This window comes from Stegostoma tigrinum, chromosome 31 (genome assembly GCF_030684315.1).
Source record: "Stegostoma tigrinum isolate sSteTig4 chromosome 31, sSteTig4.hap1, whole genome shotgun sequence".
NCBI classification, from domain to species: domain Eukaryota; kingdom Metazoa; phylum Chordata; class Chondrichthyes; order Orectolobiformes; family Stegostomatidae; genus Stegostoma; species Stegostoma tigrinum.
The window spans coordinates 545,982-571,389 of record NC_081384.1 but is presented as its reverse complement, the minus strand read 5'-3'; the positions used below and the strand labels follow the sequence as shown (position 1 = coordinate 571,389).

Below are 25,408 nucleotides of genomic sequence, written 5' to 3'. Positions count from 1 at the left end.
CACCTGCGGAAGGAGCTGAGGTCTGAAAACTCACATTTTCAAACAAACCTGTGGGATTATAAGGCGCCGCCTCTTGCTCCCCAGAGGAGCTCGAACAGTCATCCACTTCACAAACACCTTCCACCCCAACCTCAAGTTCACCTGGGCCATCTCCAACACATCCCTCACCTTCCTGGACCTCTCAGTCTCCATCTCAGGCAACCAGCTTGTAACTGATGTCCATTTCAAGCCCACTGACTCCCACAGCTACCTAGAATACACCTCCTCCCACCCACCCACCTACAAAAATTCCATCCCCTATTCCCAACTCCTCTGCCTCCGCCACATCTGCTCCCACGATGAGGCATTCCACTCCCGCACATCCCACATGTCCAAGTTCTTCAAGGACCGCAAATTTCCCCCCACAGTGGTCGAGAACGCCCTTGACCACGTCTCCCGCATTTCCCGCAACACATCCCTCACACCCCACCCCCATCACAACCGCCCAAAGAGGATCCCCTCATTCTCACACACCACGCCACCAACCTCCGGATACAACGTATCATCCTCCGACACTTCTGTCATCTACAATCCGACCCCACCTCCCAAGATATTTTTCCATCCCCACCCCTGTCTGCTTTCCAGAGAGACCACTCTCTCCGTGACTCCCTTGTTCGCTCCACACTCCCCTCCAACCCCACCACACCCGGCACCTTCCCCTGCAACCGCAGGAAGTGCTACACTTGCCCCCACACCTCCTCCCTCACCCCATCCCAGGCCCCAAGATGACTTTCCACATTAAGCAGAGGTTCACCTGCTCATCTGCCAAAGTGGTATACTGTATCCATTGTACCTGGTGTGGCTTCCTCTACATTGGGGAAACCAAGCAGAGGCTTGGAGACCGCTTTGCAGAACACCTCCGCTCCGTTCGCAATAAACAACTGCACCTCCCAGTCGCGAACCATTTCAACTCCCCCTCCCATTCTTTAGATGACATGTCCATCATGGGCCTCCTGCAGTGCCACAATGATGCCACCCGAAGGTTGTAGGAACAGCAACTCATATTCCGCTTGGGAACCCTGCAGCCCAGCTTCAAAATCTCCCCTTCCCCCACCACATCCCAAAACCAGCCCAGTTCTTCCCCTCTCCCCACTGCATCACACAACCAGCCCAGCTCTTCCCCTCCCCCCACTGTATCCCAAAACTAGCCCAGCCTGTCTCTGCCTCCCTAACCTGTTCTTCCTCTCACCCATCCCTTCCTCCCACCCCAAGCCGCACCTCCATCTCCTACCTACTAACCTCATCCCACCTCCCTGACCTGTCCGTCTTCCCTGGACTGAACTATCCCCTCCCTACCTCCCCACCTATACTCTCCTCTCCACCTATCTTCTTTTCTCTCCATCTTCGGTCCGCCTCCCCCTCTCTCCCTATTTATTCCAGTTCCCTCTCCCCATCCCCCTCTCTGATGAAGGGTCTAGGCCCGAAACGTCAGCTTTTGTGCTCTTGAGATGCTGCTTGGTCTGATGTGTTCATCCAGCCTCACACTTTATTATCTTGGATTCTCCAGCATCTGCAGTTCCCATTATCTCGGATTATAATCTGGTGTCTTGTGATTTCTGACCTTGTCACCCTAGTCCAACACTGACATCTCCACATCGCAGCTGTGAACAAGTACAAAGAGCAACTGATCACAGCTACACGCAATCACTTTCTGCATTTATGTACTATTAAACATGAATAAAAGCGTAATTGTGCCCTCCAACAAATCTGGTGCTGTTTTGATATATAGTTTTTATATATCCATTTCCCTTAAGAACTCAGGGTTTTATTTGCAAAGTTAAATCCTCCTTTCATAAACACACAAGCAATTTTAGGACCAATGGATACATCCTTTCCCGATGGACAGATGATTTCTGCTCTCTCATATCTCAGTATGCAATCAGTTGTGGCCATTTGCTGTCTGCTCTGGACCTGTTTGCTGATTTCAGATTGCTCATTATAAACTAACTGGCCAGTCTACTGGGTTCATGTTGATAAATACCTTACTCTTCCTAGAAATACTTCTAAGGCAGCAAGTGGATGAATCACAAATTAATTTAGTATTTCAGGTCTAGGTCAGAGGTGTATCTTCCACATTAGGTCAATTTGTAACAAAAACAGAAATTGCTGGAAAGGTTCAGCAGGTCTGGGAGCATGTATGGAGAGAAATCACAGTTAATGTTTTAGGTCTAGTGAACCTTCCTCAGAACTCAGGTCGTCATTTGTGGTGTACTTTGAGACAACTCAAAGTGCACTGGAGCATCTCACAAGTGTTGACTAGTTCCTCAGGTGAGGCTAGGTCATAGTGGAGACCAATCAATGCCACATTAGCAGTGCAACCATCCTGACCAAGCTTCAAATGATTACAATGAAGTTTTGACCTGATGAGGAGACAAAGCAAATATAAACCTGCATAACCACAGAATTATCTTTGTAATTTTAATCTGGAATGATCAGTGTTTGTGAGATCCTTCACAAGGGTGATACAGAAGCTATGCACTATACCAGATGTGTGTCCAGGTCATTGCTGAACTGTGTGCATCTTAATCTTGGAGTGCAGGTCCATTCCTGAATTGCGTATAGATCATCCTGAAGCTTTCTTTTTCTCCCAGAAGATAACATATTTTTGCAATTCTGATGACAGACACAGAGTGGGGAACTACCTTGGAATGCAGGTCCATTCCAGATGACAGCATTCAATATTTTAGAACAAAAACCACTTCTTGATCTGACTCTGGTAGGAACACTTAATCTAACACAGATTTCTTACCTTTCTATATCATCTTCCCCAGGAAGGAGTGGAGGCAATGGCAGTGGTGGTAATGTTGAAGTCAGTAAGGGCATTACTGAGTTCATCATGGGTGGCATGGGGAGTGTACTGCTCAACACCGTGGTCCTTGATGACAGCTGCTGAGGGATGGTTGGTGCGTGGGTCAAGACTGGTACAGTCATCGATATTGGTGGCAATGGTAACGGCAACGGTACTGGGAGCTGTGGTAGGTGCACTGTGGTTGTTGGTGGTGGTGGTTCAATTGAAATCTCTGGAGGAGGCTGAGACTGTTGCAGAGTCACTAGTGGTAGGGGAGGTGGCGGCTGTACTGGGGCTGGAGGCAATGTTACAGGAGGAGATGGTGGAGGTAATGGTGGTGGAGCAGAACCTGAAGGAGGAAGTGGAGGTTTATCCAAATTGCTTTCATTTGGTAAAGGCGGCAGACTCTTCTCTTTTGGCATTTCCACTTCACATTTCACCACTGGCGATTTAGACTCTTTTACTGACAATGCCAATGGGGAGAGTACTGGGCTATTCTCTGGTAATTCAGTCTTTATTTTTATCTCTGGGATTTTCTCCTCAGCAACATCTTCCTCTATCTTCACAATCACTGCATTTGAGGTTTCAATAGGTGAAGGTGGCTTCTCACTCCTTACTATTTTAGTCAATTTTTTTATATCTTTAAGTGGTGTCGCAGAGGCTGTGCTGCCGGAACCAGCACTGTGAGCGCTTGTTTTACAAACAGTTCCAAGTGAACCTTTTAAATCTTTTGAGTCTTTTGTGCTGGACTTGGCAGCCACAGCAGCTCTTGCCCTTTTGGTTTTGCTCAGCTCAGCACCAAGGCTTGATTTGAGGGTAAACCGGCTTGGTGAAATACTTGAATGTCGGCTTCGTGATCGGGATTGCCTGTGTTTACTGCGTGATCGCGAATGTCTCGAGTACACTGGGCTCCGGCTCCTTGACTTTGCTGACCTCCTGTGAAGAGAAGCGTGTTCAATTAAAACACAAATAATTGCAATAACGTGTCAAATGACAAGTGAAAACTGAAAAATGCACTTGTACAAGGACATATTCTCTAGGCAGTAAGTAGTGTATACATTCAGTCACCCCTATTCATCAGGTCCAATTCCACACAATTCTCTTGAACAGTAAGGTGCAGGTATTTGTGCTTTCCACTCTCAGTGATGTGCTGCTTCAACATTAACACAATGCAAGGTTACTGAAATTGTTTGAATCTTAGCATTATCAACACAGCCCACTGGTCTTCATATGTACAGCTCAGGACTCCACAACAAATGCACTGAGATAAACCATTCCAGGCATGACTAACTCTCCCCATTATTAACTGCGCCATCCACAGTGTTAACCCTACCATGATTAACACCCTCCACTCCCTCCCAAATGGCATGATTTAGTGTGTCAAACCAGCAATGTTCAGCAGGCTGGACATGTCTGTTTTCTATCCAACCCGAGTGATGTGGCCACTGTCTGCTTTGAGATTTAGGATTTTTCAATATATCTGTGATTATGTGCTAGTATTTATATCTATACACAACAATTTCAGATTTCACTCGCTATCCCAACAGTTCTTTCTCTGTCTTGATGCTGTCTGCTACTTATATATCCTATATGGTTATACTCACAGCTATCTGCCTGTGTGTGAAATCACTGCATTTTCTCAGTCCATACTCTAACCAGAATATCTGCAACACCATTGCACTTACAACTCTTCCTTAGCCCTTGATAATTCTCTCACTTCCCCTCTTCTGCTGCTTTTTCATCTTGTCATATTTTCTTCCAGAGTTCCCACAACAATGATCCTGAGAAATGCAGTGACAGCAAATACACCAGTGCAGCAACAATCTCCTCTCCATCATCAGCAAAGTAATAGAGGGGGTTGTCAAGGGTGCTTTCAAACAGAACTTACACAGAAGTAACCAGCTCAATGATGCTCAGTTTGACTTCCACTACAACCACTCAGCTTTTGACCTCAATTCAATTTTGGTCTAAACATGGACAAAAGAGCTGAACTCCAGACGTGGGGTTAGAGTAACTCCACTTGACATCAAGATTGCATCTGACCAAGGGCAAGGAGCCCTGGCAACACTAGAGTCAATGACAATCAAGAGAAAATTCCTTGAGTTTGGAAGAATGCCTGGCATATAGGAAAATGGTTGTGACTATTGGAAGTCAGCCATCCAAATTCAGATACATTTCTGAAGCAACTCGTTAGCGCAGAGTCTGAGGTCAACCATTTTCAACTGCTTCATCAATGACTTTACCAGCATCATAAGTTCAAAAGTGAAGGTGTTTGCCAATGATTACACAACACAGCACCATTTGACTCTTTCAGCATCTCAAGAGTTGCAATGTCCAAATGCGTGAAGACCTGGACAATATCCAGGCTCGGAGTGATAAGTGACAAGTGACATTCATGCCACACAAGTGCATGGCAATGACGTTCTGTGATGACAGAATCCAACCATCGCCCTTGATCCTCAATGGCATTACCATCACTGAATCCTGAAGTGACTAGGAATTCAGCAGTGAGTACATAAAACCAAAGTGCTAGAGAAAGTCAGCGGGTCTGGCAGCATCTGTGGAGAGAGAGAGTTAATTTTTGAGTCCAATATGACATTTCTTCAGAACCTAAGGGGGCTGGAAATCGATAACTTTTATGCTGTTGACAAATGGGAAGGAGGTGTGAGTAGAACAATTGAGGCTGCCATGAGCAAAGGAGAACACGACCATCTGCAAGTTCTTTGCCAAGCCACACACCATCCTGGCTTGGAAATTTATCACTAGTTTCTTCCCTGTCACTGGGTTAAAATCCATCTCTGGAACTCAATTCCTAACAACATTGCAGGTGGGCGCATAGCACGTCAACAACATCTGGTCAAAAAAGCGGCTAACCAACACCTTTTCAAGGGCAATTGGGGATGGGGCCCAGCCAGAGATGCCTGAATTTTGTGAATGAATAAAACAAAAAGATGAGGGATGAAGATCCTGAAAGGAATTGACAACACAGATGTGGAACAGCTGTCTCCTCTTTGTGGTTGAGTCTAGAATTAGGGGGCACTATTTTAAAATTCAGAGTCACCCTTAAAGAACAAAGATGAGGAGAATTTATTTCTCTCAAAGGGCTGTGCAACTTTGGAACTCTCTGCCTCAGAAGGCAATGGGGGCAGGTCAGTAAATATTTTTAAATGAGAGATTGATTGATTTACCTACCTAACAAGAGGCAGTGATTATCAGACAGAACAGGAATGTGGAATTTATTATACAAACATATTAGCCATATGTCAGTGAATGGCAGACTAGGCTGGACTCAACAATTCGAATAGTTGCCTTCTGTCCTATTTAGCATTTTCATATAACTTCCTGATCCAAGGAATCAGTTGGGAGAATCTTCTCTGAATTGCAGCTGACAGATTTATATGCATTCCTAAATAAGGAGTCCAAAACTCATGCAGTATTCCATAATCAATGTTTAATACAACTGTAGCAAACAGCCCTAAGGGCAAGTTGATGATGGTTAGATGGATTGACTATGCTAACTTGCCCATAGTGTCCGAGTAGGAAATGCAGGGGCAGGATAGGGGGTGGGTCTGGATGGAATGCTGTTCAGAAGGTCGGTGTGGGCTTGATGGACCAAATGGTTTGCTTCCACACTGTAGGCATTCTATGATTCTGCAACACTTTCTAAATACACTAAGAGAAGAGAAAAAGATTAGTGTAGGCAAATGTGGATCCCTTGCAGTCAGAACCAGGATAAGTTACAATGGGGAACAAAAAGATAGCAGACTGATTAAATACATACTTTGGTTTTATTTTCACAGAGCAAAACACAAATAATGTCCCAAAAATGTTGCTGTCTGCAGGTTCTAGCGAATGGAAGGAATTAGTAGGAAGGAAGTGTTGGGGAAATTGAAGGAATCAAAGCCAATAAATTCATCAGGCCTGATAACTTATATTTTTAAAAAATTCACTCATTGGAGCAAGGGCATTGCTGGCTAACTAGTATTCATTTCCTGTCCCTAGTTGCCCTTGAATAGGTGGTAGTGAGCTGCCTTCTTTTACCGGAACCTTTGTGCTGTAGTTGACCCTCAATGCCCTTAGGGAGGAAATTCCAGGTGAGTGGCTTGGAGGAGAATTTGCAGGTGTGGTGTTCCCATGTATATGCTGCCCTTGTCCTTCTAGATGGAAGTGGTCATGAGTTTTGAAGGTGCTGTCAAAAGATCTTTGGTGAATTTTTGCAGTACACCTTGTAGATGTACTGGTGGAGGACATGAATGATAGTGGGTGTGGTCCCAGTCAGGTGGGCTGCTTTGCCCTGGCATGGGGTCAAGCTTCTTCATCCTTGTTGCAACTGCACCATCGAAGCAACTAGGGAATATTCCATTACACTCTTGACTTGTGCACTGTAGATGGCGGACAGGCTTTGGGCAGTCAGGGGGTGGTTACTCACTGCAGTATTCCCAGCCTCTGACTTGCTCTTGTAGCCAGTGTTTATGTGGTGAATCCAGCTGAGTTTCTGGTAAATCCAGGATATTATAGTAGGGGAATTCAGTGATGGTAACCTCATTGAATGTCAAGGGGCAGATGTTAGAATGTCTTTTACATAGAACAGTGCAGGAACAGGCCCTTTGGCCCATTATGTCTGTTCCAACGGCGATGCCATTCTAAACTAATCCCATCTGCCTGCACGTGGTCTGTATCACTCTATTTCCTGCCTGCTCACGTGACTTTTAAATGCCTTCTAAAATTTGCTACTGCATCTGCTTCTATCACCTCTCCTGACTGCATGTTCCAGGTAACCACCACCTTCTGTGAATAAACCTTTTCTTGCGCATCTCCACCTTAAACCTACATCCCCTAGTATTTTACACTTTCCTCCTTGTAAAAAGACTCCAACTATCCACCTCATCCATGCCTCCCATAATTTTATATATTTCTAAGAACATAAATACAAAATAGCAGTTAAAGATTCTAAAGCAGTTAAATGAAGTTAATGGCTTATAAGGAGTCTGAAACAAGTGGTAAGCCTGAAGAACTGGAGCAATTTAGAATGTAGCAAAGAAGGATGAAGAAATTAACAAAGAGCATGAAATGAGAATATGAACTAAAATGAGGAACATACATAAAGATACACTGTCAAAATTTTTGAAAAGGTAAAAATTTGGCGAGACAATTACGATGGAAGCTAAAGATGTACAGCGGAGACCAGACAAGTGGCAGAGAAATAAAAGATACTTTGAGACTGTGCTCAAGGAAGATTATACAAAATATCATCCAGAAGTACCAGCTGACCAAGGGACTTGTCAAACTGAGGAACTAAATGAGTTAGTATTAATAAAGAGATAGTACTTGAAAAGCTAACTGGACATTACATTGATAATTCCCTGTGTGATGATACTATGGCTTTATTGAGGTGTATTTTGTCATTTCTTTTGGATAAAAAGTTTTAAGGAAGAGGTGATGAGCTATCTATTTGAATTCAAGAAAGTAAATAGCTCATGAGGCCTTTTTTTTAAAAAGTTGGAACAATAGAAGCAGCTTGGATGGGAGGGGTCAACCTCCCACAGAAGCAGGACTTCAAGTTTTAGGTTTCAGTAGCAGTTACGGAAGTTGTTCTTCCTCTCTCTGTTACGGCTAAAAGCAGGAAGTATCCTTCCTGCTGCTAGAACTGCATGTTAGACAATCTATTTCACTGGATTTGCCTTTGCCAAGGACGTGTTTATGGGATGTTACTATATTGGAACAGCTCCTGTTCAGTCGTAAATAATCTAGTATTATGAAGTTTTCCAACAGAGTTAAGTTACTTCAACTTCTACCTTATTTTGTTGCCTTTTAACAACAGTGTATGAACAAAATATGTTTAACTTCAAGACTGGTGTAGTTTGATCAATCAAACTGCATCCGGAATGCAACACCAGGCACTTGTCTTTAAAATAAGAAAAAGTTAGGGTCTGGGCTATCTTCTTAATATATACTAAGTGGGTTTAGTCTGGTACATAACACCTGGACCAGATAAACTTCATTACAGAATGTTGAAGGATGTGGTTAGTGAGATACTGATATATTGCTGGTTATCTTTAACAATTCTATAGATTCTGGAAACATTCCTGTGGACTGGAAAGTAGCAAGTGTAAAACTACAATTTCAGAAGAGAGGAAGAGAGGAAGTTAAGCCCTACAGAGCTGTTGACCTACTACCAATAGTCAGGAAAATATTAGACTCTAGTTTAGAGACATGGTAACTATACATTTAGGGAAAAAATGGTAAAATTAAGCAGAGTCAACATGGATTTACAAAAGAGAAATCAGGTTTGTCAAACCTTTTGAGGATACTACTTGCAGCATTGATAAAGGAGAACCAGTGGAAATGGAGCACTTAAATTTTCAGAAGGTTTTTTGAAAAGATCCAACCAGGAGGTTAGTAAATAAAATTAAGGCACGGGAAATTGCTGGAAATATACTATGGATGGAGACTGGTTAGCCACCAGAAAACAAAGAATAAGAATAACGTACTCATTCTAAAGATGGGTTGCCGATACTAGTCCACAAATGGTCACAATCTATATCAATGATTTGGATGTGCAAACTAACTGAATTATTTCCAAGTTTGCAGGTAGTACAAAGCTTTATGGGAATGAGAGTTGTCGGGTGGATGCACAGAGGCTTCAAGGAATTTTAGACAAGGTGAGTGAGAGGGAAAGGCCATGGCAGATGAATAATCATCTGGATTAGAGTGAAGTTATCCACTTTGGTAGGAGGAACTTAGGTGAAGATTATTTGTTTAATGGTGACAGGTTGAGAAGTGTTGATATCAAAAGGTACCTAAGTGCACTTGTTCATACGTTACTGAGAACTAGCCTGCAGATGTTGACAGCTATTCCAAAACAAACTGGTACATTAACCTTAACTGAACATAGATTGTGAGCATAGCAGCAAAGAGATCTTGCTTCAATTGCACAGCGTACAGGTGAGGATCTACACAGATCACTATGCCCTGTATTGGTCCCCCTCCCTAATGAAGGATGTATTTCTATTAAGGCAGTGCAGCAGAGCAGACTGCACAGACTAATTTCTGAAATGGCGAAGCTGCTCATGGACAAGAGATTCAGGAGGCCTATATTAGAGTCATAGAGTTGTACAGTGTGGAAACAGACCCTTTGATCTAACAGACCAGGATCCTAAATTAATCTAGACTCACTTGCCAGCATTTGGCCCATATCCCTCTAAACCCTTCCTATTCATGTATCCATCCAGATGCCTTTTAAGTGTTGTAATTGTAGCAGCCTCCACCACTTCCTCTGGCAGCTCATTCCATAAGTGCACCACCCTCTGTGTGAAAAAGTTGCCCCTTAGGTCCTTTTTAAATCTTTATCCTCTGATCTTAAACCTATGCCCTCTAGCTTTGGACTCCCATACATGGCAAAAATGATTTTGGCTATTCATATATCCATGATCCACATGATTTTATAAATCTCTATATAATGTCACCCCTCAGACTCCGATGCTCCATGGAAAAAAGCCCCAACCAATTCAGCCTCTCCCTGTAGCGCAAACCCTCCAAACCCGGCAACATCCTTTTAAATCTTTTCCCATCCTTTCAAATTTAACAACATCTTTCCTATGTCAGGGAGAATAGAACTGAACGCAGTATTTCAAAAGTAGCCTAACCAATGTCCTGTGCAGCGGCAGCATGATTTCCCAACTCCTGTACTCAATGCACTGCTCAATAAAAGCCAGTGTGCCAATTGCCTTCTTCACTATCCTTTCTACCTGCAACTCCACTTTCAAGGAACCATGAACCTATACCCCAAAGTCTCTTTGTTCAGCAACACTCCCCAGAAAACTACCATTTACCGTATAAGTCCTGCCCTGATTGCCTTATCAAAATGCAACACCTCAACTTCATCTAAACTAAACTACATATACTACGCCTCAGCCAATCGGACAATCTGATCAAGTTCCCACTGTATCCTGAAATAATCTTCTTCATTGTCCACTACACCACCAGTTTTGGCGTCATCTGAAAACTTACTAACTATTCCTCTCCAATGTTCACTTCCAACTCATTCATATAAATGATAAAAAGCAATGGACCCAGCACCAATCTTTGTGGTATACTGCTTGTCATAGGGCCCCAGTCTGAAAAACAACCCTCCACCATCAATATCTGGCTCCTACCTTCAAGCCAATTTGCATCCAAATGGCTAACACTCCCTGTATTCAATGTGATCTAACCTTGCTAATCGGTCTTCTATGCAGAATCTTGCTGAAGTCCATATAGACTACGTCCACCACTCTGCCATCATCAATCTTCTTTGTCACTTCTTCAAAAAACTCAATCAAGTTAGTGAGACAAGATTTCCCATGCACAAAATTATGTTGATGGTCCCTAATCAGTCCTTGCCTTTCCAAATACACGTAAATCCGGTCCCTCAGAATCCGGTCCAACAACATACCCACCACGGATGTCAGGTTCACCAGTCTATAGTTCCCTGGCTCTTTCTTACCACCTTTCTTTAATAATGGCACCACATTAGCCAACCTCCAGTCTTCCGGCACCTCCCTTGTGGCTACTGTTTATACAAATATGTCAGCAAGGGGGCCAGCAATCACTTCTCTAATTTCCCACAAAATTCTGGAATACACCTGTTAATGTTTCAGGGATTTAGTAACCTTTATGCATTTTAAGACATCCAGTATCACCTCCTCTTTAATATGGACACTTCTCAAGATATCACTATCTATTTCTCTAACTTCCATATCCTTCTCCACAGTAAATACTGACACTAAATACTCATTTCGTATCTCACCTATTTCCTGTGGTTCCACACAAAGGCAGCTTTGTTCATCTTTAAGCAGTCCTACTCTCTCCCTACTCTTTTGCCCTTAATATATCTGTACAATTTCTTTGGATTCTCCTTAACCTTATTTGCCAAAGCGGTCTCGTGTCCCCTTTCTGCCCTCCTGATTTCCCTCTTAAGTATACTCCTACTGCCCTTACACTCCTCTAGTGATTCACTCGAACCCAGCCATCTATACCTGCCTTCTCCCTTTTCTCATCATCCAGCTCTTAGCCCAATGGCAGTCCCAGTCCAAGTTTGGAAAGTTAAAATTCCCTACCATTACAACCCTATTATGATTACAGACATTTGAGTTCTCCATATAAAATTATTTCTCAATTTTCCGCTAATTATTGAGGGGCCTATACAACAATCCAAATAAAGTATCATGCCCTTTTTATTTCTCATTTCCACCCAAATCACTTCACTGGACATTGTCTCAGGAACATCCTCCCTAAGTACAGAGTAATGTTATCATTAATGAAAAACACAACTCCCCTTCCTCTCTTGCCTCTCTTTCTATGGGTTCTATACCCTGGACATTAGGCCGTCAGTCCTGTCCTTCCTTGAGCTACGTTTCTGCAATAGCTTTGCTATCCCAGTCCCATGTTCCCAAACATGCCCCAAGCTCATCGGTCTTACCTGTCAGGCCTCTTGCATCGAAATAAATGCAATTTAATTGATCAATCCTACCTCATTCCCAGCCTTGACTATTTGACTTGCTTCTCTTCTCAAATTTGCCAGCCTCAAACATATCTCTTTTCTCACTATCTCTTTGGTTCCTCCCCTTACTTGTTTAAAGCCTCCCAAGTAGCGCTAGCAAAATCTCCTCGCCAGAATACTGGTCATTTTCCAATTCAGCTGCAAGCCATCCATCTTAAGCAGGTCACTTCTACGCCTACAAAAATGTGAATCCCTGCCTCCTGCACCTCAGGCATGCATTCATCTACCCTATCCTCCTATTTCTACTCTCATTAGCACACTGCACCAAGAGTAATCCAGATATCACCACCCTTGAGGACCTACTTTTTAACCTCCTGCCTAATTTCCTTTACCCTCCATTCAGAACCTCGTCTGCTTCTCCTCCCACGTTGTTGGTATCAATATGCACAACAACCTCCTGCTGGTTACTCTACCCTTTGAGAATATTCTGCACCTTCTCCGAGATATCCATTATCCTGGCACAGAGGAGGTAACACACCATTCTGATGTTTTGCTGTTGACCTCAGAAACGCCTGTCTGTGCCCCTGACTAGAGAGGTTGTTTGAAAGCTGACATACCCCTCATTACAGTACAGCCAGTTTTGGTACCAGAAACCTGGCCATCAGTGCTATATTTCTCTGGGAGGCTATCCATTCCTATATTATCCAGAAAAGCATTTTTGTTTCGGATGGGGATAGCCACAGGACACTGCTGCACAACCTGCCTACCTGTCCTAACTATCCTAGCAGTAGCCCATCTACTTGACTGTATCAGTGATAATGGGAACTGCAGATGCTGGAGAATCCAAGATAATAAAATGTGAGGCTGGATGAACACAGCAGGCCAAGCAGCATCACAGGAGCACAAAAGCTGACGTTTCGGGCCTAGACCCTTCATCAGAGAGCTCTCTGATGAAGGGTCTAGGCCCGAAACGTCTGCTTTTGTGCTCCTGTGATGCTGCTTGGCCTGCTGTGTTCATCCAGCCTCACATTTTATTATGAATGTTTTATAAACATTTGCATGATTTTCTGGCTCTTATTATTCAGTGCCACTTCAGAGTTTCACGGACATTTTTAAATGCAGACTCCAGGTGATGTTTCCCACTTTGCTCTAGTTCCAGAAGAGTTACTTCAAATTGTGAAGATCCTGGTGAGAGGGTAATGAACTGGCTTTCCTTTGGTTATTGCCACAACAAAGTTATTTTAAAACTAGATCTCTTCCCTTGTGATACCTTTCGAGCAGACCCAAATTAACTTACATTTTAAAAGGAACCCATTTAACCAGGCTGCTTTGAGTTAACGAAGAGTGACTTTGTTAAACATGAGAAGATTTAGTAATACAACACACATGCACAGATTAAAAAATGAGGTGAGTGAAAAAAGAAAAATGTTAAAGAAAAATGACAGCTATTTGGATTAGCTTTTGAATTGTTCACGCAGAGCTGATAGTTGAATTTTGTGGCCAGTGCAGTGGAGATTGGAGCATTTGTTGTTGGTTGAAAAGTTGATTTCAAACTTGTTAGTTTTGCAGGATGCTTGAGATGCTGGGACTCTGATTCCTTTTCACTGTGACTGAATTTCAGCATTCAGGATGAGAGTCCTTCTATTGTTTTGTTTCCTTTTATCCATCTTAATAACAAGCTGGCTACTAGCACTCGATAAATGCAGGAGCAGATTGAGACGATAACCTAGTGGTATTATCACTGGACGGTTAATCCAAAGACTTGGGGAATGTTCTGGGGACCTGGTTTCAAAATCCTGCCATGGCAGATGGTGGAAGTTGAATGCAATAAAAATCTGGAATTATGAGCCTAATGATGAACCCACTGCTGATTGTCAGAAAAACCCATCTGGTTTGCTAATGTCCTTTAGGGAAGGAAACAGTCATCCTTACCTGGTGTGGCCCTACATGAGACTCCATACCCACAGTAATGTGGTTGATTCTTAACTGCCCTGTGGGCAGTTAAAGATGGGTAATAAATGCTGCCTGGCCAGCAATGCCCACACTCCCATGAATGAATAAAAAAAAATCAGCCCACTGAGTCCTCTGTCCCATTTATTAGATTAAGGTTGGTCATCTATTTCAATACCATTTTCCTTTGCAGTCTCCATAATCATTGATTTCTGTCTTGAACATATTCTATGATTGAGTATCCACAGCTCTCTGGCCTAGAGAATTCCAAAGATTCACCACCTTGTGGGTGAAGAAATTCTTCCTCATTTCAGTCTTAATTGGTTTACCTCTTATTCTGAGATTAGTTTCCCTGGTTTTAGGTTTGCCAGCCAGGGAAACATCCTTGATGACATGTCCATCATGGGCCTCCTGCACTGCCACAATGATGCCACCCGAAGGTTGCAGGAACAGCAACTCATATTCCGCCTGGGAACCCTGCAGCCATATGGTATCAATGTGGACTTCACCAGTTTCAAAATCTCCCCTTCCCCCACTGCATCCCTAAACCAGCCCAGTTCATCCCCTCCCCCCACTGCACCACACAACCAGCCCAGCCCTTCCCCCCCACCCACTGCATCCCAAAACCAGTCCAACCTGTCTCTGCCTCCCTAACCGGTTCTTCCTCTCACCCATCCCTTCCTCCCACCCCAAGCCGCACCCCCAGCTACCTACTAACCTCATCCCACCTCCTTGACCTGTCCGTCTTCCCTGGACTGACCTATCCCCTCCCTACCTCCCCACCTACACCCTCTCCACCTATCTTCTTTACTCTCCATCTTCGGTCCGCCTCCCCCTCTCTCCCTATTTATTCCAGTTCCCTCCCCCCATCCCCCTCTCTGATGAAGGGTCCAGGCCCGAAACGTCAGCTTTTGTGCTCCTGAGATGCTGCTTGGCCTGCTGTGTTCATCCAGCCTCACATTTTATTATCAGGGAAACATCCTAACTGTATCCACCCTTCACCCTCTGCAATTCCCTTCAGTTTCAATGAAGTTATCTTTCATCATTATTTTCATCATTCATCAACAAATTCAAGAGAGTTGTGGGGGGACGGCAGAGGTGAGTATTGTGGCCATCACAAGGAGAAGGTGTTAATGGTGATCTTTCAGGAATCACTGCAGTCAGGGAACTTCCCAGAAGACTGGAAAATTGCTAATGTAACCCACACCCCCCTCACCCCACAGTTTAAGAAGGGAGTAAGGCAAAAGACAGGAAATCACAGGCCAATTGGCCTGACCTCTGTTGTGGTAAGATTTTACAGCCCATTGTGAAGGGTGAGATTTCTGAATACTCGGAAGTGCTTGGTAAAATAGGGCAAAGTCGGCATCGTTTCATCAAGGGGAGATTATTCCTGTGTAAACTGTTAGAGTTCTTTGAGCAAGTAACAAGCAGGTTAGACCAAGGAGAGCCAATGGATATCATCTACCTGGACTTCCAGAAGTCCTTTAATAAGGTGCCATACAGGAGGCTGCTGAGTAAGGTAAGGACCTGTGGTTTTAGAGGTAAGGTGCTGACATGGATAGAAGATTGGCTACTTGGCTGAAAGCAGAGAGTGGGTTTAAGAGGGTCTTTCTCAGGACGGAAGCCGGTGACTAGTGGTGTTCCGCAAGCGTCAGTGTTGGGACCACAGCTTTTCACTTTGTACATTAATGATCCAGATGAAGGAACTGTGGGCATTCTGGCTAAGTCTGCAGATGATCCAAAGATAGATGGAGGGTCAGGTAGTATTGAGGAGGCTGGGGGAGGCTGTAGAAAGATTTAGACACATTAGGAGAGTGGGCAAAGAAGTCGCCGATGGAATACAACATGGGAAAGTGTGAGGTCATGCACTACAGTAGGAAGAATAGAGGCATAGAGTATTTTCTAAATGGGGAGATAATTCGGAAATCTGTGCAAAGGGACTTTGGAGTTCTAGTCCCAGATCTTCTTCAGGTAAACTTGTGAGTTGAGTCGGTAGTTAGGAAGGCAAATACAATGTTGGCATTTATTTCAAGGGGACTTGAATATAAAAGCAGGGATGTACTTCTGAAGCTTTATAAAACTTTGGTCAGATCACATTTAGAGTATTGTGAGTGATTTTGGGCCCCATACCCCAGGAAAGATGTACTGGCCCTGGAGTCCAGAGGAGGTTCACGAGAATGATCCCAAGAATGAAACACTTAATATGTGAGGAACATTTGAGGTCTCTGGGTCTATATGCAATGGAGTATAGAAGGATGAAGGGGGATCTAATTGAAAATTACAGAATACTGGAAAGAGTGGACATCAGGAAGATGTTTCCATTGGCAGCAGAAAGTATGACCCCAGGGCATAGCCATAGTATGAAGTGATGACCTTTTAGAACAGAAATATGGAGAAACTTCTTCAGCTAGAGAGTGATGATTCTGTGGAATTCACTGCCACAGAGGACTGTGGAGGCCAGGTCATTGAGTATATTTAAGACAAAGATAAGTAGGTTCTTGATAATCACTGGGGAGAAAACAGAAGAACGGGGTTGAAAAACATATCGGCCATGATTGAATGTCAGAGCTGAATGGCTGAATTTCTCTTCCTGTGTCCTACGGCCTTATTACCTAAAAGCTGCAGAATACAGACCTAGTCTCCTTATTTTCTCCTCAAAACAATCCCACCATTATCTAAACTTCTGTTTCCCTGTATGGCAAGTGGTTTCTCTCCTCCTCCTCCTCCTCCTCCCCCCCCACAAAAAAAACTTTAGGGAATATTTGAGATGAAGATGTTATACAGTTGCAGCAAGACACCTTTGTTTGTTTACTCAAAACCCCTTGTGATGAAGGCCAATACACTATTTACCTTCCTAATTGCTTGCTGCAACTACATACAGCTTTCAGTGACACCCAGCCTTTCCAATTTCACACCACTTAAGAAATATTCTGCATTTCTGCTGAGGAATGCAGGATAAGGGGGTAGATCATTCAGTCCCAAGAACTTGCTGCCACCATTCTAGATCATCTACCTTAATGTCATATTTTCATAGTATCCCTTGCTTGATGCCATTATTAACCAGAAATATATTAATCTCTGTCTCTTAATTACTTGATGACTAAGTTTCCAGCAGCATCTCAGGAGCACAAAAGCTGACGTTTCGGGCCTAGACCCTTCATCAGAGAGGGGGATGGGGAGAGGGAACTGGAATAAATAGGGAGAGAGGGGGAGGCGGACCGAAGATGGAGAGATGGGTGGTGCATGTATGGAAGTGTAGCATTTCCTGCGGTTGCAGGGGAAGGTGCTGGGTGTGGTGGGGTTGGAGGGCAGTGTGGAGCGAACAAGGGTGTCACGGAGAGAGTGGTCTCTCCGGAAAGCAGACAGGGGTGGGGATGGAAAAATGTCTTGGGTGGTGGGGTCGGATTGTAGATGGCGGAAGTGTCGGAGGATGATGCGTTGTATCCGGAGGTTGGTGGGGTGGTGTGTGAGAACGAGGGGGATCCTCTTAGGGCGGTTGTGGCGGGGGCGGGGTGTGAGGGATGTGTTGCAGGAAATGCGGGAGACGTGGTCAAGGGCGTTCTCGATCACTGTGGGGGGAAAGTTGCGGTCCTTGAAGAACTTGGACATCTGGGATGTGCGGGAGGGGAATGCCTCATCCTGGGAGCAGATGCGGCGGAGGCGGAGGAATTGGGAATAGGGGATGGAATTTTTGCAGGAGGGTGGGTGGGAGGTGTATTCTAGGTAGCTGTGGGAGTCGGTGGGCTTGAAATGGACATCAGTTACAAGCTGGTTGCCTGAGACGGAGACTGAGAGGTCCAGGAAGGTGAGGGATGTGCTGGAGATGGCCCAGGTGAACTGAAGGTTGGGGTGGAAGGTGTTGGTGAAGTGGATGAACTGTTCGAGCTCCTCTGGAGAGCAAGAGGCGGCGCCGATACAGTCATCAATGTACCGGAGGAAGAGGTTGGGTTTGGGGCCTGTGTAGGTGCAGAAGACAGACTGTTCAACGTAACCTTCAAAGAGGCAGGCATAGCTGGGGCCCATGCGGGTGCCCATGGCCTCCCCCTTTAGTGGCAGTTCCCACTATCTCTTTATAAAACATTGGTTTGGCTTCAGCTGGAGAATTCTGTCCAATTCTGGCTGCCACTCTTTCGAAAGGATGTCAACGTCTTCATGAGGGTGCAGAGGAGATTTAATAGAATGGTGTAGTGCATGTGGACAGACTGGAAAAGCTGAGATCATTCTTCTCTGAAAAGAGATGCTTCAGAGGGGAGTTAACAGATGCGTTCAAAATCATGAAAAATTCTGATAAAGTAAAAAGTGTCTTCAGTGACAGTAGGATCAGTGACAAGAAGTTCGATTTTCACATACTCAATCGGATCTAGAATGCTTAAGTTCTGAACATGAGTGATTGGACCCGAAATGTTAACTCTGTTTTCTCTCCACCGATGATGCCAGACCTATTGAATTTTTCAAGAAATTTCAGCTCAAGAATTGGATGAATACAAACAGAAGAAAATTTACAAGGTTTTCAAGAAAGTGTAGGGGTATGGGACAAATAGGATAACTTTACTGTGGTCTGTCATTCCAAGATGATGCAACACAGGAGGCTGGTAGGAAGTGGAGGAGGAAATCTTTGGAATTGGCAAGTCTGAAAATCGCCAAGGTGTAGATGAGAACCTCAGCAGCAAATGAGCTGAGGTAGGGGTGGAAAATATGATCACACAGAGGTGTGATGGAGAGGAAGTGGTATTAAATGTTCAACGCAATATGAAAAAAAGTGTGGTTGCAAACAGTCTGGATCAGCATTAGACAGCAACCAGGGGAAGGATGGAGTTGGTGGTCAGGACTACAGAACATTGAAAAATAAAGTGTTATCCTCAAAAGTGTCCATATTACAGAACAGTAGGTACTGAACATCTTAATACACATAAAGATGGATAAATCCCCAAGACCTGATCAGGTGTATCCAAGAATTTTGTGGGAACTTTGCTGGGTCCCTTGCTGAGAGCGAAAGCCACAGGTGAGGTGACAGAGACTGGAGGATGGCTAATGTGGTCCCAATATTTAAGAAAGATGATAAGGAAAGCTAGGGAGCTATAGACCAGTGAGCTTGACATCAGCGAAGTTGAAGTGGGAAATCATGTCTCACTAATTTGATTGCGTTTACTGAAGAAATGACAAAAAAGATTGATGAAGGCAGAGTGGTAGACATTGCCTATATGGATTTCAGCAAGGCATTTGACAGCGTACCACATGGTAGACTGGTTAGCAAGGTTAGATCACAGTGAATCCAGGAGGAGCTAGCCAACTGGATATCAAATTGGCTTGAAGGTAGGAGACAGAGGGTGGAGGGTTGCTTTTCAGAATGGAAGCCTGTGACTAGCGGTGTGATGTAAGGTTTGGTGCTGGGTCCACTGCTTTTCATCAATTATATAAATGAATGTCGGAGGTAATGGTATGTAAGTTTTCAGATGACACCAAAATTGTGGCATAATGGACAGTGAAAAAAGTCATCTCAGAGCACAATAGCAGCTTGATCATTTTGGGCCAATGGGCCATGAAGTGGCAGATGGAAGTTAAATTAAATAAATGTGAAATGTTGAATTTTGGTGATGCAAATCAGGACAGGACTTATAGACTTAATGATAGGGCCCTGGGGAGTGTTGCCGAACAAAGAGACCTTGGGGTGCAGGTTCATTTTTCCTTGAAAATGGAACTGCAGGTAGACATGGTGGCAAAGAAGCTGTTTGGTACGCTTGCCTTCATTGGTCAGTGCATGGAGTATAGGAGTTGGGATGTCATGTTGCAGCTGTACAGGACATTGGTGAGATCACGTTTGGAATACTGTGTTCAATTTTCCTTAAATATGAAAGGGTTCAGAAAAGATTTACAAGGATGTTGCTGGTATTGGAGGGTTTGAGGTGTAGGAGAGGCTGAATAGTTCTGGGCTTTTTCCCCTGGAGTGTTGGAGGCTGAGGGGTGACCTTACAGAGGTTTATAAAATCATGAGTAGCATGGACAAGATGAATAGCCAAGGTCTCTTCCCAGCGTAGGGTTGAACAAAGCATAGGTATTTTTCACTGAGGGTGGTGCATGTATGGAAGGAGCTGCCAGAGGAAGTAGTGGAGGCTGGTACAATTACAGCATTTAAAAAGCATCTGGATTGGTATGTGATTATGAAGAGTTAGAGGGATATGGGCCAAATGCTGGCAAACAGGACTAGATCAGTTTAGGATACCTGGTTGGTATGAAGGAATTGGATCAAAGGGTCTGTTTCCATGCTGCATAACTCTGTGACTCCCGGACTGTATGCAATGGTTCAGTCTTTCCATGTAATATTGCACTTTTACACTTAATCTTCAGCCTGTCTGAGTGTTTGACTCCTCCCAAATTTACATCCACCTTTTCCAGTTCACCATCCTGCTATCTATCACAAAGTCACAAATGACATTCGGTGTGACTGTCACAAGGGTAAGTCATGTTTTCTCATTGTTCTCAACCTACCTGCAGCTTTTGCCATGATGACATATCATCCTTGTCCCAACACTTTTTGACTGTTGTCCAGCTGGCTGGAACTGTTCTCACCTCATTCCTTTCATATCTAACTGCTAGCAAGTTGAGAATCACTGGCAATGTTTCGCTTCCTGTTCTTGCTTTATTATCAATCAGGAACTGTTCTCTTTTTCTCACCCATAATTTGTCCCTGGGTGACACAATCTGAAATTAAAATATCAGTATTCACACTTACACTGTCAGTACCACACTGACATCACCATCTCCCCTATGGTTCTCAACTAAACTGCTTGAATACCATTCATTGACTGGAAGAGCAAAAATTAATCCTCTACCTAAATACTGGGAAGATCAAAGCCATTGTCCTCACTCCCTGTTACAAACTTTAACTTTATCCCTGTCAACTGTATGATGCTGAACCAATAATTTGCAACCAGGTGTCAAAACTGAACCCTTGAGGTCAGTTTCTAATTACATACTCATGTCATCACTAACTACCTCCATGACATTAACTTGTTCTCCCCTTCCTCTGGTCATTTGCTGCAGATGCCATCATTCAATCGTTTGTCACCTTTAGATTTGACAAATACTTTCCTGCTCAACATCCCCCTATCCACTCTCCATAAATCGGAGATCATTCAAATTTCTAATGCACATCTTGACGTACACTGAGGCTTGTTCATCCATCAACCTGTCTTCACTGACTGACAAAGGGATCTTTTTTTGCAAAACTCCCCTAAGGCCTCATTTCTACCATTTTACAAATTCCCTTCCAGCCCCACAATCCCTCAACCTTTATGAATCTATAATTCTGGTCTCGAGTATCCCGAATTTTGATCGCTCTATGATGGCCAAGCCTTACTGCATAGATGCACACAGCTGAAACTCATTCCCCAAGCTCTCGTGACTCTTTCTTCCTTAAGATGCTTAACACTTCTCTCTTTCACCAACCTTTGGCCACCATTTTAAATATGCCTTATGAGATTCAGTATAAATACCCCTTCCTAACACCTCTACAAAACATTTCGGGGTATTTTGTTATATTAAAGACGGATAAATATTACTATTAATCACAGTACATTTCTGCTCATTGAGTAAAAAATGTCAGGCAAACTGAAGAAAGTGATGGGGTCCAGGCCATCCCTCAACAAAGGCTGAAAAATCTGCCTAAAAAGTTGACCATCAGATTTCAATCACAAGGACTGCAGTTACCATGTTGCTGGGTAATGGGTCAGTTTCATTAAACAATTTTGATATGTTCCAAAACCCACACCACCAAACCCCAGTAGGTAACAATCCCGCAGCTCCATTCACTCATCTACCCATCATATCCCTCGACCCCACTAACATCTTTTAAACCCACTTTCTTCCCAAATCCCGAAACTGTACTCACATACCTTTACCCCATATACTTCAAAATCTTTCTCCAGAAACACTCAGTGTTGTCTGAGATCAGTTCAGTTACACAAGACTTCTTTGGCTGAAAGAACTTCTCAAATTCTTTCTCACTCTTCCCTTCCCCAGATTAATGTATCCCTTAGATTTCAACCTTGCTCACACCAAAGTTTGTTAGAGCAGTTTCTTCATGACGTCAATGACACCATCTCAAAATCTCTGCTCAGTAGTCAGCACTGCTGCCTCACAACACCAGGGCCCTGGGTTCGATTCTGCTCTCATACAACTATCTGTGTGAAGTTTGCACATTCTCTCCGTGTCTGCGTGGGTTTCCTCTGGGTGCTCTGGTTTCCTCCCACAGTCCAAAGATATGCAAGCTAGGTGGATTGGCCATGCTAAATTACCCATAGTGTCCAGGGGTGTGTAGATTAGGTGGGTTATAGCGGAATGGGTCTGGGTGGGATGCTCTGAGGATCAGTGTACACTTTTTGGGCCGAAGGGCCTATTTCCACACTGTAGGGATTCTATAAAAATTATCCTAATTTCCTGAACCCTTCTCAGAACCAATATCCAGAATCATCTGCTCATGGACATTGCTCAAGTTAAAAGAATGGCACCCCTTTTGAACAGCCTGTACAAAATGAACAAATTAATCAGCTTTCCTGAGACAGAAAGCTGGCCAAAATGGTGAATGTGTGGTCATGCTCCAAACTAATGGCTTGGATGGAGGGATAGAAAGTACTATAGACAAATTTGCAGAAGACATTAAGATGGGTGAGAATGGAAATTGGAATAAAGAAGCAATGCATATGGTATTGGCCAAGAATTGGCAGATAAAGTTTAGTTGGTAAGTGAGAGGTTGTCCATTTTTGTTGGAAGAAAAGAAAGGTAAATTATTGTCTACATGAAGAAAAACTTCACAGTGCTTCTGTACAGAGGGATTTGGGTCTCCTTGCACATAAATTACAAAAAACTAATATGCAGCAAGTAAATAAGGAAGGCAAATGGAATTTTAGCATTTATTGTTAAAGGAATAGAGTAAAAATGTAGAGAAGTGTTGCTGCAACTGTACAAGGCATTAGTGACACCGTACCCGGAACACAGAAAACAGTTCTCATCCCCTTATTCGAGCAGGGGTGTAGTTCATTGGAGGCAGTTCAGAGGAAATTCATTAGATTGATTCCATAGAAGTGAGGTTTGTCTTTTACGAAGAGAGATTGAGCAGTTTAGGTCAGTACACTCTCTGGAGTTTAAAAGAATGGGAGGAAGTCTAATTGAGGTTTATAAGATGCCAAAGGGGATTGACAAAAGTCACAGAGAGGATATTTTCCCATATAGGGCAATCTAGAACAAGTCACTGTTTTCGGGTAAAGGATAACAAATTTAAAACAGAGATGAGGAAAAAATACTTCCCTCAAAGGGTTGTGAATCTGTGGAATTCACTAACCCAAAGTGTGGTAAATACCAGGACACTGAGTAAATTTAAGGAGGAAATAGATCCTTATTTAGTAATGGGTTAAAGGACTCTGGGGAGTAGACAGCAAAGTGGAGCTAAGGCCAAGATGAAATCAGCCATGATCATACTGAACGGTGGAGCAGGCTCAAGGAGCTGAACTGCCCACTCCCTACTGCTAGTTCTCATGTTCTAAAGCAGACCATCCCCGATATTATCAATCAGAGCTGGAGGGTAATCCCTCCAGAGCCCAGAAACAAGCCAAATAAGCAGTGTTCATGGACCCACTCATCTGTGACGCATATCCATCAGTCAGAAACTGGGGCAATCTTGGAGGATGAAGGAGAGCAACAAAGGATGATCAGTCATCAGTGAACCAGGCCAAAGGATAAGTTCAACTTTGGTTTCAATCTCACTTCAGTTTGAACCACAATTTGGCATTTAGTAGGCTTGCCTTTATTGGTCAGTGCATTGAGTATAGAATTGGGAGGTCACGTTATGACTGTACAGGACATCGGTTAGGCCACTTTGGAATACTGCATTCAGATCTGCTTTCCCTGCTACAGGAAGAATGTTGTGACACTCAAAAAGGGTTCAGAAAAGATTTACAAGGATGTTTCAGAGCTAATAGGAACTGCAGTTGGTGGAGAACCTGAGATAACAAGGTGTAGAGCTGGATGAACACTGCAGGCCAAGCAGTGTCATAGGAACAGGAAACAGGAGCAGATTTCTGAAGAAGGGTCTAGGCCTGAAACGTCAGCTTTCCTGCTCCTCTGATGCCAATGTCTTCATTTCAATGTTTACAATCAAGATTTTTACCTCCAGCAGCATTTACCCTCATTCTGCTCTTTGCTAAAGCCTGTATTCACTTCCAGGTAAATTGGTTCATACTGACAGCCTCAACACTTGTTATTTGTACACAGGTTTGTGATATTACAGAAAGTGCTTGTAAATACAGGTGTCAGGTGACTAAATGAGTATCTGGGGAGTGTGGTGTCCTTTGCAGCATCCACAAGAACTGAAGCAATTAAGAGAAAAGGCATAACTGGCTAAGTTATAGCTTAACATCATTGCTCGGTTGGGTAGTGACCCCTCACCTGTAGGACCCTCATGATGTACTGGGGCCTTGTCGTGTACACAATCTGTGCGGAACTCCCCATCATGTATGGAACCCTGCCACTTCCCCTTGTGAATATTTAGGCCTAGCCCACGGAAACGTGGAGGTGACAATAGCTGAAGTGTGCCCATACTCTGGCTCGATTCCTGGCATTCACACAGCTGATCATTAGCACTGGGCTGCAGAAGGATCTCATCATGTAAGCCTTCACCACACTGTTTTCACCAGGGCCCCTTACATTCCAACTTTGCTCTCCAATTTGGATCATTTCTCAGAATAGCTCCTTCTGTAAACTCCAGCACTCAGCCTTACAGCCAACAGTTATTCAGGCATTTCCCATATCCTCCTGCTGCCAGATTTGGAACAGTCCGAGGAGCAGAGGGTCATTATGAACCTGATGTCAGAGCCACTCAAACTGTCTGAACAAAACTAAATCATTCAACACTTTCCCTAAAATAAATCCTTAATTCACTATCAACTTCCCACCACCTCAAGTTGCCCCTGTCTTATTAAAGTGAACAGAAACTGCTGCCTCCAAGTAGCAAGTCTGAAGCAAGACTCAGAACTAGGCCTGAAAGCTGCCATTCAGGAAGTGCTGTGCTGTCTCATTCCCTGGTTGTGACCTATTGGCTAAGGGGGCTTAAAGTTGTCAAATACCCCTTCTCTGACTCCCAACCCTCTCATACTATA

At 43.8% G+C, this 25,408-nt stretch overlaps 1 protein-coding gene across 1 annotated transcript in view; it reads right to left on the bottom strand.

The window, feature by feature from the left end:
• cdk12 (cyclin dependent kinase 12) overlaps positions 1 to 25,408 on the bottom strand; it is a 74,378-nt gene that overhangs the window by 47,271 nt on the left and 1,699 nt on the right. Inside the window, exon 2 of the mRNA XM_048560600.2 lies at positions 2,789 to 3,763. Within this exon, the coding sequence (XP_048416557.1) occupies positions 2,789 to 3,763 (975 nt within the window). The remainder of the gene's footprint in view (positions 1 to 2,788; positions 3,764 to 25,408) is intronic.